The 19,699-nt window shown below is 43.7% G+C and overlaps 2 protein-coding genes across 2 annotated transcripts in view; one reads left to right on the plus strand and one right to left on the minus strand.

Moving 5' to 3' along the window:
* ltk (leukocyte receptor tyrosine kinase) overlaps positions 1-6,004 on the plus strand; it is a gene marked incomplete at both ends in the record, with an annotated part of 63,713 nt that extends 57,709 nt beyond the window's left edge. The window contains 7 exons of the mRNA XM_084438883.1: positions 1,919-2,048; positions 2,238-2,335; positions 2,875-2,967; positions 3,341-3,442; positions 3,734-3,868; positions 4,271-4,361; positions 4,901-6,004. Of these exons, the coding sequence (XP_084295009.1) occupies positions 1,919-2,048; positions 2,238-2,335; positions 2,875-2,967; positions 3,341-3,442; positions 3,734-3,868; positions 4,271-4,361; positions 4,901-6,004 (1,753 nt within the window). The remainder of the gene's footprint in view (positions 1-1,918; positions 2,049-2,237; positions 2,336-2,874; positions 2,968-3,340; positions 3,443-3,733; positions 3,869-4,270; positions 4,362-4,900) is intronic.
* A 6,573-nt stretch (positions 6,005-12,577) lies between these two features.
* itpka (inositol-trisphosphate 3-kinase A) lies at positions 12,578-19,369 on the minus strand (the record flags this gene model as incomplete). Its single annotated transcript, XM_084438884.1, has 7 exons — positions 12,578-12,838; positions 13,019-13,090; positions 13,799-13,900; positions 14,065-14,269; positions 15,470-15,683; positions 18,342-18,441; positions 19,364-19,369. 7 exons carry the CDS (start codon positions 19,367-19,369, stop codon positions 12,578-12,580), a joined length of 960 nt encoding a protein of 319 aa, XP_084295010.1.
* Between the last annotated feature and the right edge of the window lie 330 nt (positions 19,370-19,699).

Below are 19,699 nucleotides of genomic sequence, written 5' to 3' on the forward strand. Positions count from 1 at the left end.
TTCCAGAATAATGTGTTTAATTACATTCAGTGGAAATGGGCATGGCTACTGTCTAAGAAATACTTATTAACTAAAGCTGAGGATACACTACAAGATATTATGCCCGATTTTATACACGATTCACAATCCTGCCGAGTCTGTCCTAGTCAGCAGCAGTCTGCACTAGTTGGTTTTAGTCGGAGTGGCAATTTGGCACAGAAATTTGTAAGTGTATGAGGGGTACAGATTTAAATCGGCAAGTGTATGTTGAGAATAGACTTCTCCCGATCTGAGTCGGAGCGAGTCGGAGCATATCAAACATGTTTGATATTTTGGAGCAGATTCTGGACGCAATCGTGTAGTGTAAACTCGTCACCACCTTGTCCAGTCGTTAAATGTGCGATACCCAGTTTTTCAGTTGTCATACAAAAATCTGCAGAAGCCAGTCGTCTATTGTATACTCCGTCATTTCATAATCTGTTAAGATTGTAAAAGTCTTCTAGTGTATCCGAGGCTTAACAAGGTTAAGGAAGTTTCATTCAAAATAATGCACTACTGCTATCCTGTTAAGACCTACTTTTCCAGATATAAATTAATGAGATTAGTGTTAGCTGTAGTTTGTGTAGGAACAAGGATGAAATCCTAATTCATGTTTTCTGTGATTGTACATATAGCAGTATCTTCTGGACTGATATTAATAAATGAATACACTAACTTCAATGTGGAAAAAGAGCATGTAACTCAACATATCCTTAATGATGTCAACTGTCTGTTTATTATTTATCTAATTTTATTTTTTGGGTAAATATATACATACCAGCAAATGTTCTGCCCAAAGACCCAACTTGTTTGTATTCAGAGCCATGTTCCACCAATATATAGAAACTCTTAAATTTAGTAAACACTGCAAAGCCATTCAGACAAAATTTGAAACCTTTATCTTGTCTTCATGAGCATACTCTGTTGACCCCCTGCCTTTATACTGTATGTACCTTACTCTGTAAGCTTAGTTCTTCTTGTATCCTGCTGTTTGTATAATTGCATTATACCATAACTATATTGTACTGCAGCTGTTACTGTAATTTAATTCATGCGTATAATGCAATTGTATTAGTATTGTATTTTTCTTGAATAAAATATATAAATATAGCGTAAAATATAAATACATATTTATATATATATATATATATACATACATATATATATATATATATATATATATATATATATATAACATACTGTATAACATAGCTGGAGCTAAGATAAGATATAACTTTTAATAATCCCCAGGAGGGGAAATTTGGGCATTACAACAGCAGAAAAAACAGAACAGGTAAATAATAAAATCAAGAATTGAGAGTTAACATCAACAACAAAATATGTGAATTAAATACGTAAGAACTATGAAGCTTGGGAAGAAGAAGGCAGTGAAAGCATCCACAGCAAAACAAACTCCGGAATGCGGTGTTGTTGTGGGGAGCATTAGCACAGATGCAGCACAGGGAGCTGGTGATAAAAGCAGCCATTTCCGAACACTGCTATTAGCTGGGTTCAGTCAGTGTACACCGCCTCACCTTAGGCGGGCGCTCAGCTCTGGAACACGGCCGTCCTCCAGCCTCACAGTCATGATTCAGAGAATCACCCCACGGAAAACAACAGTTGTTTATGGAGGAGCTAGGTATGTATGTGTGGCTGAGGAGACGTCAGTCCATTAAAAGGTCAGGAGGATACTGGCAGCGACACAGACACTGTCAATGTAGGCCCACACAGCTGTTAGGCAGAGTGACGCATTATGTAAAAGTGGAAACATCTCATAATGTCATACAGATGTCAGTATTGTTAAAAAAAAAAAAAAAGGATGTAAGACTTTCTTCTGAGTTTCCAAATATCTCTCTCTCTCTCTCCCTCTGTGTCTCTCTCTCTCCCTGTGTCTCTACAGTAAGTTCAGCCACCAGAACATTGTGCGCTGCATTGGTGTCAGTCTGCAGATCCTGCCCCGGTTCATCCTACTGGAGCTGATGACAGGAGGAGACATGAAGAGCTTCCTCAGACAGAACAGACCCAGAGCTGTCAGTATCCCAACATCTGCCTCCAGCCTCTCAGTACTTATACCTTCCTATACTGCTGCTCTGAGCTGGCATTTCTCGGTAGCAATAATACAGTAGCTTATGTACTGAATGGCAGAGCAAAACACTGTGATTTGTGCGTGTATGTGTGTGTGGTAACTGTTATGTGGCTCCACGCTATGCACCACCCAGGGCCAGTCCTCGTCTCTCAATATGCTGGAGCTGTTGCACATGGCCAGAGACATCGCTTTCGGCTGCCGCTACCTGGAGGAGAATCACTTCATCCACAGGTTACTTTGACCACGCACAGATTATTTCACATTATCACACATTACTCCACATTATCACACATTACTAGGTGGTATCGCTTTATACACAGCAATGGCGGACTGGCCATCGCTTAGCACCCCCCGCCCCCAGCACCCCCCCCCAAACAAGTCGCTCAGCAACCCCCGCGCCCCCGCGCTCAACAAATCAGAAAGCCCGTTCAATGGGCCTTAAATGATCACTTCATACACAGATTACCATATGTTATAATAACCACACATGATCACTTTATACACAGGTAGCCATGATCACTCTGCCAGTGGATAGTCATTGCAGAGCTAAGGTGTCAAGCTTTAGGGCAGAGTATTCTGTACCTGTAGGCGTTGATAAGATAAGTGTCTGATAGAGGGAGCTGTAGAGGAGATGTTAAAAGATTTGGTCTATCTGTCTGAGGAGACGTTTAAGGGGATGCTGAAGGTTTTTTTCTGTGTTTAAGGAGATGTTGAAGGATGTTTTTTATTATTAAAGAAATTGTGTTGATGGGTGTTTTTCTGTGTCTCAGAGACATAGCTGCCAGGAACTGCCTGCTGACCTGCTCGGGTCCAGACAGAGTGGCCAAGATAGGAGACTTCGGGATGGCTCGTGACATATACAGGTAAACTGTATCTCTTTGCAGAAGCACACTGTGCAAACCCCTCCAGTGTTCAAAGCTGGGTTCACATACAACAGCCGTGACGAGACGCTAGTTTTAGAACGTCCATCTCGTTGCCAGTTTTCCCATAAGATCTCACATGTTAAATCTTGAAAATTGCAGTTTTAGGACACTTGCGGTTCCAAATTGGTTGTGAAACAACAATTTAGGTTCTAGAACTGTTTCAAACTGCTGTGGGGTGTGAACCCGGCTTTAGACGACTCAACCGGTCTTAACCCTCAGGACTGGATGCTGTACTGTAGGCTTACAATATGAGAGGAGAATCAGTATGAAGCTCTGTCTGATGGTCTTATGTGACCTCTGTCTGCCTGTACAGAGCCAGCTACTACAGGAAGGGCGGGCGTGCCATGCTGCCAGTCAAATGGATGCCACCTGAGGCCTTCATGGAGGGAATCTTCACCTGCAAGACTGACACATGGTAAACATACGGGCCCCGGAGTACATGATCTGCAGTACTTCATAACACAGTGTATACATGTTAGGATGCAGCTGTAGTGACCTTGGAATGAAAGTGTCAAGGTCAGAAAGAATTACCTTCACCCATTTAAAGTTTAAGAGTTTTTGGGTAACATAAGACAATGCTACAGTATATCTTTATCATGGGGTAACATCTGTTGAGAGCCTGACTTTTAGTATGAGTGCGTAGAGGAGGCTGTGCTGTAGCATGGAACAGTGGTTGGTTTTAACAGACCTGTGTTTCCCCCTGCAGGTCATTTGGAGTACTGCTGTGGGAGATCTTCTCTCTGGGCTACATGCCCTACCCGTGCAAGACCAACCAGGAGGTGCTGGAGTTCGTCACCAGTGGGGGCAGGATGGACCCCCCCAAGAGCTGCCCTGGCCCCGTGTGAGTACAGATACATCTACAGCAACCACTACAATATTACTACTGTATATCTACAATATTACTACAATACATCTACAATATTACTACAGTACAGTATTACTACTGTACATCTACAATATAACTACAATACATCTACAATATTACTTCAGTACATCCAAAATACATCTACAATATTACCACAGTACATCTACAGTACAGATACAGAACATCTACAGTACTATATTACTACAGCTAGGGCAGAGTCTCTCTTCAAGATTGCACAGTACTTCATCTTTATCTACAAGAAGACAGTTCAGGAGTTGTTGTAGATGTTTGCATCTTCTCTGGTCTATAGACCAGTTTGATTCTCAGATGTGCTGCTGTGATGGTGAAGCTGATGACCCCTCTGTGTGTGTCCTGTAGCTACCGGATCATGACCCAGTGCTGGCAGCACTGTCCAGAACACAGACCCGATTTCTCTACCATCCTGGAGAGGATCAACTACTGCACTCAGGTACCCTGGCCTCCCAGTAGCACAGCAACCTCTCTCTCTCCCTCCCTCCCTACCTCCTTCCCTCCTTCTCTGCCCTCCCACCTCTCTCAAGTCCATAGAGCGGAGGGTCTGATGTCATTTTGAGCACATCACAGAGCTGGCAGCAACATTTCACTGTGATTGTACACTGGTATGTGACAAATAAAGATCTAAATCTGAATCTGAGGCTGAAAAGTTATCACCGCCATTTGGTTCTGAGTAAGTTTCAGTAATAGTTACCATATCTCAACAACATCAACCTCAGAACCAACTAAGGGCTTCAAAATTCACAAAACCCATCTTTAATTATATATTTTAGCTTTTATAACAAAACATACACCAGTCTGGTAGTCTGTTAAAAACATACTTACCTTATTTTCGGCAGTTTTTCGCAAATACCATTAATTTTTCCCATAGGGATTTAGAACTAAGAACCAAATGACGGCGATAACTTTACAGTCTACAAAATGATGACCTCTCCTCACCACTTGATTCACCCACTCTGTCCCTCCCTCCCTCAGGACCCAGATGTCATCACCACCCCCCTGCCGGTAGAGTACAGCCCTACGGTGGAGGAGGACAGGGCCGCGGCCCTCCGCCCAGAGACCTCCGGCAGCCTCGCCCCCCTCCTGGTCTCGCACACCACCTCCCAAGAACCCTCCCCCGGTCAGCTGGGCAGCCTGGCTCTCAGCCCTGTCCCACTGGCTCTCCCCCAGCCCCACAAGCCCCGTCTGCTTCTCCAGAGGCCCCAGCAGCTGCCGCAGGAGGTGACGTCGTACCGCGAGGCCCTGGAGCCATCCTGGGCAGAGTCCGTGCCAGCCCCCGGGGTTGGGGCCGCCGCGGCTGCCTGCCCGGGGACATGGCTGCACCCCGAGCCCCTCCTCCTCCACCACCGGCCCTGCTCACGGAGCTCCTCCTCCTCCGGCAGCCAGCGGCTGAAGAACAAGACCAAGAACTTGTGGAACCCCACCTACGGGTCCTGGGTCCTGGAGAGCTTCAGCAGGGGGAAGAAGGCCCTGGCCCACACCCAGTCCATGCCCCTGTCCTCCTCCACCCCACAGTCGGCAGCCTCCTCCAACCCCGCCTCAGAGTGCCCCGAGCCTGGATGCGAAGGCTCCAGCAGCCTCCCCGGGACCAGCCCCAGCCCCTCGGCTTCCTGCCAGGCCCTCTCTGCCCCCCAGCCTACAGCCAGCCTGGCCTCCCGGAAAGGCCCTGCAGGGGGCGCCACAACGGGCACAGCAGTTGGCATGGACCTGGCCAAGCTCCAAAGCTTCCCCTGTGGCAACGTCAACTATGCCTACGACGAGCAAAGCTACGAGGCTGAGAGTCTGCCCCTAGTGGTTCACAAAGTCCCAGAGCCCAGCACCAGTGCCAACACCAACACCAACACCAGCACCAGCACGGGCTCAGCCCTGAGCTTCTCCTCTGGCTCTGGCTCTAGCTCAGGCCTGGGGTTGGGTCTGGGTCTGGGCGCGGCATCGTCCTGTATGCCCAAGCTGCTTCTGAAACGCCACGCCAGCTACGGACACGAGGACGTGAGGAGGCACACCAAGGCTGAGAAGCCTATCAGGGACAGAGACTCTGGCTTCTCTCTGTCCGAGGACCTCAGTGTCACTCCCGTCTAGAACACTGGAAGACAACCCATCTCGGGGGTTTTAGAACACCAGACCAGAGGAATTCTAGATCTCCTGTCAACTGGGGGGTTCTAGAACCACAGAACAGAGGAATTCTAGAACTCCTGAATAAGGGGGCTTCAAGAGCACTAGAGCACAGTCGTCACTGTGGTAGCAGAACACTGGAACACACCCAACATTGGTGCTCTAGAACACTGAGATATGCTGTATCCAACACTGGCGTTATAGAACACTGGAACATGCTGTACCCAACACTGGAGTTCTAGAACACTGGAGTAATCCTAACACTGTGGTAGCAGAACACTGGAACACACACACACACACACAGTTTAACACATTGCAGGAGATGGCAGCCCTTTTGACCAAATGATTTTGACTACTTTCATTTTCATGAAGTGATGCTACTGCTGGTTAGAATATGAATTTTCTTGTAGATATTTACATTTAGATGTTCTGATACCAATGTAATAGTTGGTTCTTAGTTGTATTATGTTCCTTTACTACTAACTTAACTCTTCTTCTTTTCCATATAATCATATAGTGACAATTTACTGATAGTTCTTTATGTACCATTGTCGCAAGAAGATTGTTACGAATTAACAGTAATCAGTAAGATTTGACCTCAGAAATATAAAAACAAAGGTGATGGTGGTATATGTATAGAATTCTGTGAACTGAACTAACCCATGAAATTTGTAGCGGTTTTACATATTTCATCCATAGTGTATTTATACTATATATATATATATATAGTACTGTGTGTGTGTATATATATATATATATATATATATATATATATTTGTTATTTGTTAATTAGTATGTCTTACAGTTTTATAGTTGATCGCTACCGTTGGGTATTGTCACTGCACTGCTAGTTTGTGATTTGGTGCTCTGCAGTACCTCCTTCCTCTCAGCAGGGGGCAGCGTTCACATCTGGAACACCATCCACCTCACTGGGTGGCGCTTCACTTGTGGACTTGCCATTGTACTTAATTTGGTTTGTATTTATGTGAATATTATAATTTCGGGGGGGGGGGGGGGGGGGCGGGGGTTGTAGATGGGTTATTGTGTATTGTGAGAGGTTGGATGATGATGATAATAATGATGATGATGAGTCAGTTCCATGAAGACTGTCCAGGCATGTTAACGTCTGCAGAAGTATTGCCTTGGTGATAATAACATCAGTGACCAGGGTTTGATGGTATCCCAGAAGGAGCACGAGGCCTGGTTAGTCTCATGCACTCTGTACTGTATGTTGTACAATACACTCTTCTGATCTCCAACACAGACACAACCATCGAACTGTGGTTTTTACTTTACTTACAGTAGTTTCACGACATGCAAGTGTGATGAATCACTGCCTCATTTCTCCTGACTCACCAGTTCAGTGTCGTGCCTACACCTTAACAACTGCAAATAGCAGTCTGCTGTGATATAAACTCTATGCAATACATTTGTTCTCATGTACCCCTCCTCTACCCCTAAATAAATATATAGATACGGTGTGTGTGGGTATCAGTAAGTCATTCACGTGTACTGTTCAGCTCAGGCAGCAAAGACCAAACTGATTATACAGTGTATTTACTTGCACCGCGGAGGCGCGCAAGTAGGTTAATCACTGCTGTGTGTGGTGGGTGGGTGGGTGGCTGGATGGGCATTTTGTTTACACCATAGCGCAAAAACAAATAACCTTATGATGTTCATACTTGGTACATATGTTCCACCCAAGGTACTCTGCACCTGATTCGATTTTGGAGCAGATCTGAATTACAGGGCAGATCCACAAATTATTTTTATTTTGTTATAAAAGTATAGGAGTTATGCTTCCAACCTACCACTAGAGGGCAGCAACGACTACCTCCCTACATTGCATGCAATTGTATCCAAAATATAATTCCTCACCCTTGTATTTCTGTCCATGAGAACAATATTTTTTCCAGCGGTGTTTTTTGTTCATATGTGTGGTGTTTATTCCATTTTGGAGTCTCCCTTGACCAACCTAGCACTCAACAAGGAAGTGATTTGGCATGACAGCATGAATTCACAGATGTTTAGGATCAATCTGTAATGATTTTTTTTCCCAGCGAATATTTTAGTTAATACAAGGTTGATTGATCTAGGAAAGCAGTCTTGTGTTTGTTTATGTATGATATTTATTCACTTTCGCGATTGTTCTCGAGTAGCGCGAAGAAGGGAACTTCAACCAGCATTAAACAGGAAACCCACCTTATATGACCGGACATTGCTATGACGACCAACGACATTTAGGGGAATACTATTTTGCAGTGCATTGTGAAAAAAGTAGTGGAGGGGGATCTATTAACTAGCCTGGCGTCGCCAGCCTGATCTCACGAGCTCACATTCGATTTCACTCCGCAGATCAGTCTGGATATCCCATTGTTCAAACAGAATCCGCTCAAACAGAAATTTGGTTGTAGGTCTATCCAATTGCGTCCAGAGGCATTTTGATCTACGCCCGTTAGTACAGTAGCGCCCCTTGGGTATCGAAAGCAACTGTGAATTTCCAGACCCTTTGCATTTTTGCAAATTGGTTCTGGCGAAGCCAGGCTATCTATTAACATATCTGAGGCAAAAACGTCACATTTTCTTCCTAATAATGTAAATGTAATAAAACCAGACGTTTGTGGATAACAATGTAGCTTACTTTGTAGCTCAAAATATCCTCTAACAATTCTGTTTTTCAAATCTAATATAGGCTGTTACGCGTTGTCGGTTTTAAATTGGGTTGCTAATTTTGACGATAAGGCTGCAGTTTGGAATCTTCTGAGATGGGCTGTAGCCTACTCCATCGAATGTATAGTAACGGCTACAGTCATAGGAGAGACCGGGGACAATTGTAACAATTTTTGGTTTTGATGTCATTACTCAAAAACCTCTTGAACTATTTGGATAAAAATTTTATGTAGGTAAGTTGTATCTGTGTTCTACTTGTTAACAGTCAACAAATGTTTTTACAAGCAATGCTAGAGTCACAATATTGATTGAAACACTAGAAGTCAAATGTTACATTTGCCCCCACATCCAGGGGCGATTGTAACAGCATATGGGGGCAATTGTAACGACACACGTAATACCTTTATATAAATACCAAGGACCACAATGAACTAATTCCTACACTGCCTACACTGTAAAATGTGTCAAAAAGAATTTGGGTAACACTTTACATTAAGTGTGCATTAACTACTATGTAGACTAACTACTATGTAACTACATAGTAGTAAATGCATTTATTACATAGTAGTTACTAGTATTACTATGAAAATACTATGTATACCATGTAAATACTATAGTGTAATTACACTACAAGTCTTACTTGCTGACTTATATGCACATAAAAAGCTTCAAATATTAATGTAGACTCTCTATGATATGTAATTGTAGGAGAGTCGGTCACTTTATTGTTGCAGTTTAAAATGTCACTAGTAGGCCTATAGGCTACAAGGCAGAAACCAGTCTTGTCACAGCGTATCTTGGCATTAATTCATCCCATCTCAAGGGTTGGCAATCATAGATCCCCCTTGCAAATGACGTCAAATCAAGTTGAATGAAGTCGACCCGGTAGCATGCTATGGAAAGACGCCATATAAGGTGCAAGTTGGCACCTCGCCCGAGTGCAGTCTAGCTTATTACTGTATCACTACATCCCAACAGACAACAATTGCTAAGTCATTGAGATATAAGGTTATAGTGTTCATCTAGGAGGTTATTCTCATCAATCACCAGCAAAGACCAAACCGATAATACAGTGTATTTTATTACTGTATCACTACATCCCAACAGACAACCATTGCTAAGTCATTGGGATATAAGGTAATAGTGTTCAACTAGGAGGTTATTCTCACCAATCACCATGAGAATAACCTGCGTCTATGTATACATGTTATTTGACACAGTCAGGATGCAAGGCATATATCATCAGTCATATCAGTATCAGCCGATGTTAGTCATTTTTTAATATATCGGTATTAATATATCAGTATCGGCCGATGTACAAAACAGGGCAGATGTGAACAATTATTTGTCTAGCTGCTGTTGTGTTGTTTTTGAGAGGAAACAAATCGTAAACCTATGATTTTTAGGCTTTTCCAAATGTTTTGGAAATAGAAACAGTGTTGACGTGTTTCAGTATGTACAAAATCTGTTTGTCATAGAAACTGTTTTTACAGAACATATCAACATCGGTAAATATTGTTTATCAGCCATAACAGCAATATTAATATCTGTTAATATCAGTATCTGCCAAAATGTTCATATCGGTGCATCCCTAATATATATATACCATATGGACAAAAGTATTGGGCCACCTACACATTACACCTACAGGAGCTTTTATGACATCCCATTCTTAATTCATAGGCATTAATATGGAGTTGGTCCCCTCTTTGCAGCTATAACAGCTCCCACTCTTCTGGGAAGGCTTTCTACAAGATATTGGAATGGGAATTTTTGCCCATTCATCCAGAAGAGCATTTGTGTGGTCAGACACTGATGTTGGACGAGAGGGCCTAGCTTGCAATCTCCATTCTAGTTCATCCCAAAGGTGTTCGATGGGGTTGAGGTCAGGTCTGTGCGGGCCAGTCAAGTTCTTCTACACCAACCTCACCCAAACATTCCTTTATGGACCTTGCTTTGTGCACTGGGGCACAGTCATGCTGGAACAGAAAAGGACCTTCCCACAAAGTTGGAAGCATAGAATTGTCCAAAATGTCTTGGTAAACTGAAGCATTAACATTTCCCTTCACTGGAACTAAGGGACCTAGGCCAACCCCAGAAAAACAACCCCAGACCATTAACCCTCCTCCATCAAACTTTACAGTTGGCACCATGCAGTCAGGCAGGTAACGTTCTCCTGGTATTTGTCAAACCCAGACTCGTCATCATTGCCAGATAGAGAAGCATGATTCATCACAGCGTGCTTTACACCACTCCATCCGATGCTTGGCATTGTGCTTGGTGATGTAAGGCTTGCATGCAGCTGCTCAGCCATGGAAACCCATGTCTTTAAGCTCCCTGCACAGTTTTTGTGCTGATGTTAATGCCAGAGGAGGTTTGGAACTCTGCAGTTACTGAGTCAGCAGAACATACGCACTATGCGCCTTAGAACTCACAAATGTTTGTAGAGGCAGAGTGCATGGTTAGGTGCTTTTATACACCTGTGGCAATGGGACTGAATGAAACACCTGAATTGAATGATTAAGAGGTGTGTCCCAATACTTTTGAATATATATATATATATATATATATATATATATATATAGGTATGTAGAAGATTGATTGATATTTTGTTCCTTAATCTTCTATCTTAATCTTATATATATATATCTATATTGAGAGAGAGAGAGAGAGAGAGAGAGAGAGAGAGGGAAGATTAAGGAACAAAAGATCAATCAATCACACATTGGAAAATACCTTGAAATACAGGTATGTTCACCTCCAATGCTCCAAGCAGGGGTTTTCAAACTTATCTTTGGGGCACCCATACATACATTTTCTAAAGAATGTTGTGTGTAATCCACCAACATTTATCTAAGCCTTAAAAATGCCATGGGTTGCATTGCTTACCTAATGGGTGAGCCTGCCTGCTCTGCATGACCTTACTCCAATCTGAAGCATTAAGTCTCATCATAGTAGGTAACATGTAGTGGCTGCTATGCTTTTGAGACACGCTTGCCATAGCTTGAGTGGCTTTTGGAAAACTAATATTATCTGCTCACAATGCCTGAAAAAAACCACAATCCCTCCCGTGTAGTTTCAGGTTAAAGAAGTAGTTTTGTATTTGGCATCATAAGACCTGTTATAAGGTTATTTATGATGCTAAATACTACTACTACTCCTTTAAGTTCATTGAGAATCTTAAAAATGTCAGTATGATAAGAAGGAAAAAAAAGTCATTTTTTGTCAGTGGATATGCTAATTTAGATAGAGTTGACTCCTTTTGCAGGAGAAAAGTTTGTATTTCATCCCTCACTCAGTTTGTAGTCTGCCAATAATATTTCCCTTCAACAGCTATTGCACCTGTATGAAACTAGCCCAAATGTGATGTGTTTCTTGTGTTAAAATGATGCAGGCTTTTTCATTCTCACCTTGTACTGTATGTATCTACTGTATGTTATTCCAAAATCCAAATAGGTATCTATCACACTCTATCGTGCTTTTATGCTTTGTGTGACAGCTATCATAGTGGCTCTGCAGTGAAACTTGCACTTTTTGAACTAATCTATACACAGTAGGCGTAACAACACATGGTAGTCCTAGTCAAGTTGATTCAAATTCATAAATGTAGAAGGTTTTGCTGACCCATTTTAAAAATTCTGTGACCGTTCCAATGGTTGCAACCCAGGGTTTTAAAACCACTGCTCTACAACACTGCCTGCACCCTACCAATACTGCAGGAGACCAATCATCTTCCACCCAGTCAAAGTAAAATACCTTTTCAGGTCTGTAAGGGTCCATATAGAACCTGTTTTAGTTCAAAACAGCACTTGATAGAGCTTTTTTAAATTGTTAAAATGGTTCTATATAGCACCCTTTTTTTTAGAGTGTTCAAAGCCCCCCACAGGTATCACACTCAGTGTGCTCTCTGCTGTCCTCCTCCGCGGCCCCCGCCATGCCGATGGAGTCCAGGATGCTCATGAGGTTGTTCAGCCCCCACAGGTAGCCGTCCTCGCGGTTGCCCTCCTCCCAGGGAATGCTGTGGTCCAGCGTCTGCCCCTCCGGCAGTGCCACTGTCTTGCCGAAGTCGATGAGCCACACCTGAGAAAGCTCAGTGTGGTCATGGATGAAGAGCAGAGAGCTGCCAATAACCTGGGGGGGGGGCAAAGGTGGGCAAAGATGAAAGGTCATCGGATGACATCGTTTGACCTACTCTCTGGTGCACTGTAGGAGGGCTGTGTCTACCAAAAATGGATCAATAAAGTTGCATTCTGTTCTATTTTATTGAACCTAACAAAGCAGAAACAGAATAGAAATCAGACGTTTCCTCACCTCGTGTCCTTTGAAGAACGGGGACATCTTAAGCGTCTGCTGGATCTCGGATAGTCTGCTCAGGTAGGCATCCTGCAGGACAGGCATCACAAACATCAGGAAAATCAGATCTGTCTGAGGGTTATATATGTGGTTATATACTGTATGTATATGCCCCTAGAGATCCATTGTGTGCACACAGTAGCTGTGACGAAGAGAAATGAGCACTAATATCTCAAGAGTGCAAAGTCTGTCAAAAATGGACTGTTGTATATGATTGTGAATAACCTACAGGGCTTATAAAGCTAAATACCAAGTTCGTTAAGAATCATAAAAATGTCAGCAAGATAAGACAGGGGTCTGGAAAAAATGACTTGTAATCTTGTTTATGGGTTTGGTATAAGGTTGAATTGGCATTCCTGGTGAACATTATAGATACAGGGTGACGTTACTGTGGCCACCTCTGGATACTGTACACACCGTAGTACTGTATATGCTAATGAGGGCGCCTCTCGAAATAAATCCTTTACACAAACAGATAGTATGAATATTACCTGTTTGTGTAATAATGTCTCCATCTACGCAGTTTGTTCTTGCAAACCAAACATTTACCAGGTGGTTTTAGCTGTCAGGGGACCTCCATGTGTGAGAAGGTGCTGGGAACTATTCAGTCTAGGGGCCTAGGACAGAACATGCAGATGTCTGCGGATGTGAAAGTGTGTATCGGCGCGTTACTGTGCTACTGTATGTGCGTTTGAGAGAGAAGGGAGAAAGAGGGAGAGAGAGAGATGCCATACATACAGTGATGCGTGCGTTGCCTTCTACAAATTCCCTGAAGACTTTGGTGACCTCCTCCCTCGAATGTGTCCTCTTGAAGTCCCTGCTACATGTCCCATCAGCTTTCTGAAGGGGGCAGGAAAACTACTCACCGAGTGTGTGTGCGTGTGTGTTTGTGAGTGCATGCATGAGTGTGTGCATACTATGCATGCACGCATGCATGCATGAGTGTGTGTGTACGCGTGTGCATGTGAGTGTGTGCGTGTGTGTGTGTGTGTAGCCTGGCCTACCTTAATGCCCTCTATCCTGAAGCCCAGCGTGTTTGAGGAGCTGAGCGTCTCCCTCCACTGCATGTAGCGCGGCTTGGTGATTGCCCCCTGCTGGCGCTCCTGCGGGTTGGGGGCCTCGGGGTCCACCTCTATCATCTTCTCATACAGGTCCTTTCTCAGTTTCGGACGCTCCCGCGCCCGCACCAACTCCTCCTCCTGGTAGGTCCTGAGAGAGAGAGAGAGAGAGAGAGAGAGAGATGGAGAGACAGAGAGAGAGAGACAGGGAGAGAGAGAGATGCAGGGGAGAGGAGTACAGGAGGTGGGGGAGATCCAGAGAGAGAGATGTAGTGTGAGGGAAAGACAGAGGGATCACTTTATTTAGAGAGTCTCCTTATAGATTGTATATTGTGTTAAACTAATATCAAGTGCTACATTATCAACACATTAACTACAATGGGAACCTAAGACTGTGTCAGTGGGCCACTGAACAGCAGCCTGTACATCAGTGCAGAAAGGTCTGGTATGTTATTCACGTGGAAGTGAGACTTCACTCACATGTGCATTTCAGTTTCATTCTGTTAACCGAACTTCCGCTCTGCAAAAGCAGGAAGCATACAGGAGACACCGGAGTACATAGTCTGAGTGTGTTTGTTCTGTGTGTGTGTGTTTGTGTGTGTGTTATGAGTCAGTGTAATTTTGTGGTTGTGTGTTTTTTCAGAAGGGAGCCTCCAGGGACGCCCTGTGACGGCCTCCTTTTGTTTGCATGTGTGTGTGTGTATGTGTGTGTGTCTGTGTGTGCATGCGTGGCTGAACACAGGAAACCTGTGGTTCAGTACTGTGAGGGCCTGTGTGCGTGTGTGTGCGCGTCTGTGTGTGTGCGCGCGCCTATGTGTGTTGTGTTTCTGCTGAGATACCCCTTCCGCCGTGTCAGTAAGTCCTCATATACAGCAGGTGTTCAATAACATCTAATCAGACTGTAGTCTCAGACAGTAACGGCGTGTGCTACAGTCCTCTGACAGTTAAAGCTCTAATCATGTTTCTACCCTTTGTTTTAATGTATTTCTGCCACACCAGTAATTTCCCCATGGGGACTATAAAGCTGAAGTTTAAGCAGTGAAAAGAGTGTGCGGGAGTATGCAAATGTTTATTTGAAAAGTTTTTCTGAGGGGATCGACTCCCAGCACCACAAATATTTTTGAAACTGTGCATGTTAATCCCTACTTGTGGAAGTTGTTTAAATAGTCAACAAGCAGTTACACTACAGTAACTGTCTATGATATATAATAGCCTCTTACCTGCATCCTCACCTTAAGTCAGCCACAGACTTACCAAGCAGTTAGTGAATCCTATTCAGACCAAGAATATTTGATTCAGACCTAGAATAAGCTCTCTCTCTCTCTCTCTCTCCCTCCCTCCTGCCGCCTACCTCACTCCTATCTTGCAGTCCATGACGCAAGGTTTGTCAAAGGGGGCCAGCAGGTCAGCCATGTGGAGGAAGAGCTCTCCTTCTCTCTCCACCACCCCGTGGTACGCCGGCACGAACGCCTGCAGGACGTCCCCCTGCACGCCCTCGAAACACACCTTCTCGTTCTCCGAGAACTTCTTCAGGATTTTGCCCTCGCTGCCGGCCTTGAAATTGCCTGGGGTAGAAAGACACACGGACAGACGAACGGACAGAATGACAAACAGAGACACAGACGGACGAAAAGACAGACAGACACACGGACATACAGACAGATGAGAGCTGGTAGCGGAAGAGAGACAACGGCGCTGTCATCACATCTTGCGGAGAACCTGAATCTAAAGTATCTGCAGGAAACGTCCCCCATGCCCCCTCCACCGTGACAAGGTTTGGAGGTCCCGTCACGACCCAAACATGGGACTCCTTGAAGGAACTCATACTCCACGACCAGGAGGGTGTTCAAGAAAGCACTTTTTGTGAAAACTCTTGAGGGGCGAATTCACTAGAGCGAAATTGCGGCAGTTAATTGCACCATTACATTGCGTGTCAGCTATGCTCAGTTGTAAAAACCTATTCACTAAAGACACTGCGCTAATAATATCCCAGCGCAACACGCTCATTCGGGGGCGAATTCACTAAAGCGGAATTGCGGCCGTTAATTGCACCATTACATTGCGCGTCAGTTGCTCCAGCTATGTGCTCCGTTTTAAAAACCTATTCACTAAAGACATTGCGCTAATAATATCCCAGCGCAAACACGCCCATTCGGTGTTTGCGGCTGAGTGCAATTTGCTGCTGATATAATACTGCGCATACAACTCGTATGTATATCATTGGATGATGGCAGACAGAAAAAGAAAGCTGCGATTTTCAGTCCTCACGCACGAGGTTCAAAAACATGTCTCACAGCTTTCCGCAAAAATATCACGTCTGCAGCAAAAAATCATATTTGGGGTTTAATTTCCCAAGCAGTCCCGTTGGTGTGTGTAAACGCGGAAATACGGACTGCAAACGGAGATTTAATGATTTGAAAAGACGACACACCAACCCCTTGCGCTTAAATACCACCACTCTGAAAACGGAATTAATTTAACTTTAACTGCGTGAGGCAATTGGCGCTGATCTTTGTGAATTGGGCGGATTTTGCAATAATGTTCATTTGCATAAAGGGGAACATTCTCCGCCCATATTACCTAATTTAAATATCAGCTAATAATACCGGCGCAGAGAAACGCTATGACGAAGGCAACGCAGTTAACACCGTTTTTCACCCTTTTCGAGGGCTTTGTGAATAGCAAAGTTTATTTTCAACTTATTTGCACAGGTTTTGCGTCAGGAAAAGCTGCGTAATCCTTTAGTGAATTCGCCCCCGAGTTTGCTAACCCTGAGATTGAGGCCCTGTCCACACGAGCCCGTGTACTTTTGCAACCGTGTAGCCTATTTGTCTTCGCGGTTGCACTGTTCGTCCACATGCAACCGCGCTTTCGGGCCCCTGAAACCGTGTTTGTTTGAAACCGGAGTCCAGGGTGAAGTTTTTGGACATTTCCGGTTTCAGCGGTTGCGTGTGGATATGATAACCGCAGTCTTTTATTGCTCGTCTCCATTGTTTGACGTCAGAGCGACGGTAAACACAGGTAAACACAGAAGTAAACAGTAGCTGTGTTTGAAACGGTTCAAAATCGTCCACTCACTCCCTATTCCCTACAGTAGTGTTCCCCATATGGTGAACTACATAGGGAATGATTAAACGGTTTTCACACACTACATGGAACGTCATTCCGTTGGATATTCATGTACACAAGCAGCGCGCATAATGTAAACAAACCAAGCACTGATGGCACTGGCAGCAGGTTGAAATGTACTCAGGTAGTATTCAGTTTTGAATGTTGAATCCCAAATAAATTGCTGAAATTCTAATGATGTGCAAGTGTGGTTTTGTATGGTGCTGTCTGCTAATAGCAAGCTGTAAAGTTGCACAATAAGACCGTGATAGCTAGTTGGCTCACAACAGCAGCTTCCATAACATTAACGGTAGCTGTTGGTGGTTTAAGCAATTAGCCAACATTACAATGATGATTCCTGTAGCTATTTTGATGCTGCGTTGGTTCGACTTCTGTTTCTCAGGCATAAACGGAGGCTAACTCAAACTCACATTAGCAGCAAAACAGCTACAGGAATCATCGTAACGTTAACTAACTGCCTTTGCCACCGATAGCTACCGTCTTCTTCACGTCGTATGTTTGTATCTGTTCAAACAAAAGATTCTGCCCTGCGAATCAGAATAAAGATAGACGGGGACCGCACTCAAAGGAATGTCTTGTGTATTTTTATTGGCACAAAACGTTTTCGGCCGTCCGGCCTTCTGTACATATAACAATGGTTTGGTTTGTGGATCTTAAATAGGCTGGTGTCCCTGCGAGTCGCCATTGTTGTTTGTGTTTTCGTATTTTCCACCTTTCTGCGCTCCTGTTCCAGTATTGACTCTGGCTTCTGATTAGTTAAAATGGCCTTTCCGTTTGAAGTTACATCGCCACCTACTGCTTTGGCATGTATATTACATCACTTGGTAGCGGATTTTGCGGTTTCGTGTGGAAGATAGAATTTTGTATCACGCCACTCGTGGGGACGATGATTTTTGTGAAACCGGAGATCGAAAAACTTTGGTTGCAAAAGTACACGGGCTTGTGTGGACAAGGCCTGAATTGAATTGAATCTAGAGGTTTTCAGAGTTTTCACTAAACCTGCTGTCTGGAATACTCAGGTGTATGTTTCTGTTGTTGTGTTCTGTCCCTTTATGTCTAGCTAGCTGGATTTATGTTTCTGTGTGTGTTGTTACCTTTATGTCCAGCTAGCTGGACCCAGGACAGTTGTCTCCTCTGGGAAGCAGCAATGGGCCAGGAGACCATGGACTTCAGCCTCCACCAGGGCTTTATCGGCTGAGAGGCACACAGGAAGACAGGACAGGTTCACATCCTATAGACAACACTGGCTACCAGAGACAGGACAGATTTGCATCCAATAGACAACACTAACATAGAGACAGGACAGGTTAACATCCTATAGACAACACTGGCTAGCACATACTGTAGAGACAGGACAGATTCACATCCTATAGACAACAATGGATAGCACACACAGATACAGTACAGGTTAACATCATATAGGCAACACTGGCTAGAACATACTGTAGAGACAGTACAGGTTAGCATCCTATAGACAACCCTGGGTCACGACCTTAGAAAATGGGTCGGCAAAACCATAATTGTACATTTATGAATTTGATTCAATTTGACTTGTATGTGTAGACTACAATTTTTAGTATGATCAGACTTTCAGAACGAGCAAACATTGACATGTTATTGTGCATACTGTACTGTAGATATAATAGGCTTTATTGGCCCACTGGAGTAAGTACCGAGAGTTTGACTGTATCTAATCTATCTACTGTAACCTCTAGCTACTGTATGTAATGCATGTTTAATTCTGCAAATTCAGCAATTTTTTCAGCAGTTTTGTTGCAGAGACTCTATAGCTGGCATATGTTTGTTTATATTACTATTGTTTTTATTACTATTATCCTGTACTATACTGTCTTTACTGTCATTATCTAGTGTTGTTATGATGTTGTTGCTACGAGGTTGAGGAGCCAGAATCCAAGAATTGTACTCCTCTGTACATGTATAAAAAGACATAACAATAAAGTAATCCAGATGTGAAAAGAGCACTGAGTTTGATTCATACCTAACAAACAATAACAAAGAAGGTGAGAATGAAGAAGAAGCCAGCAACAGTTTTTAGGGCTGGAGCCAGAGGCCACACCCCCTAACATAGTCTTTGGCTGCGTTCCAAATCGCGTACTTCCATACTATATACAGTAGTATGCGAAAATCTGTAATACCTCAATACATAGTATGCCACTTGCAATATGGAAAAAATACCAGTATGTCCTACTACATCCGATTGTATTTTGCTGTATGCAAGCCAGCACACATTTCTGGCTATTCTGACCCACAATCCTGTGCTCAGCGGAAATTATGTCACATGTGCAAGTCATGTCGGAGGCATTTTGATGAATTCCAGCTGTGGAATAATGTCACTGTGACGGATGTGGTCAAATTTCAAGGCACAATGTTATGTCAAGGTAGTATGTCCCCATTGGATGCATACAGCGTGCAAAGTGCATTCTTTCTAGGG

Source organism: Borostomias antarcticus, assembly GCF_949987555.1.
Source record: "Borostomias antarcticus genome assembly, chromosome: 5".
Lineage (NCBI taxonomy): Eukaryota > Metazoa > Chordata > Actinopteri > Stomiiformes > Stomiidae > Borostomias > Borostomias antarcticus.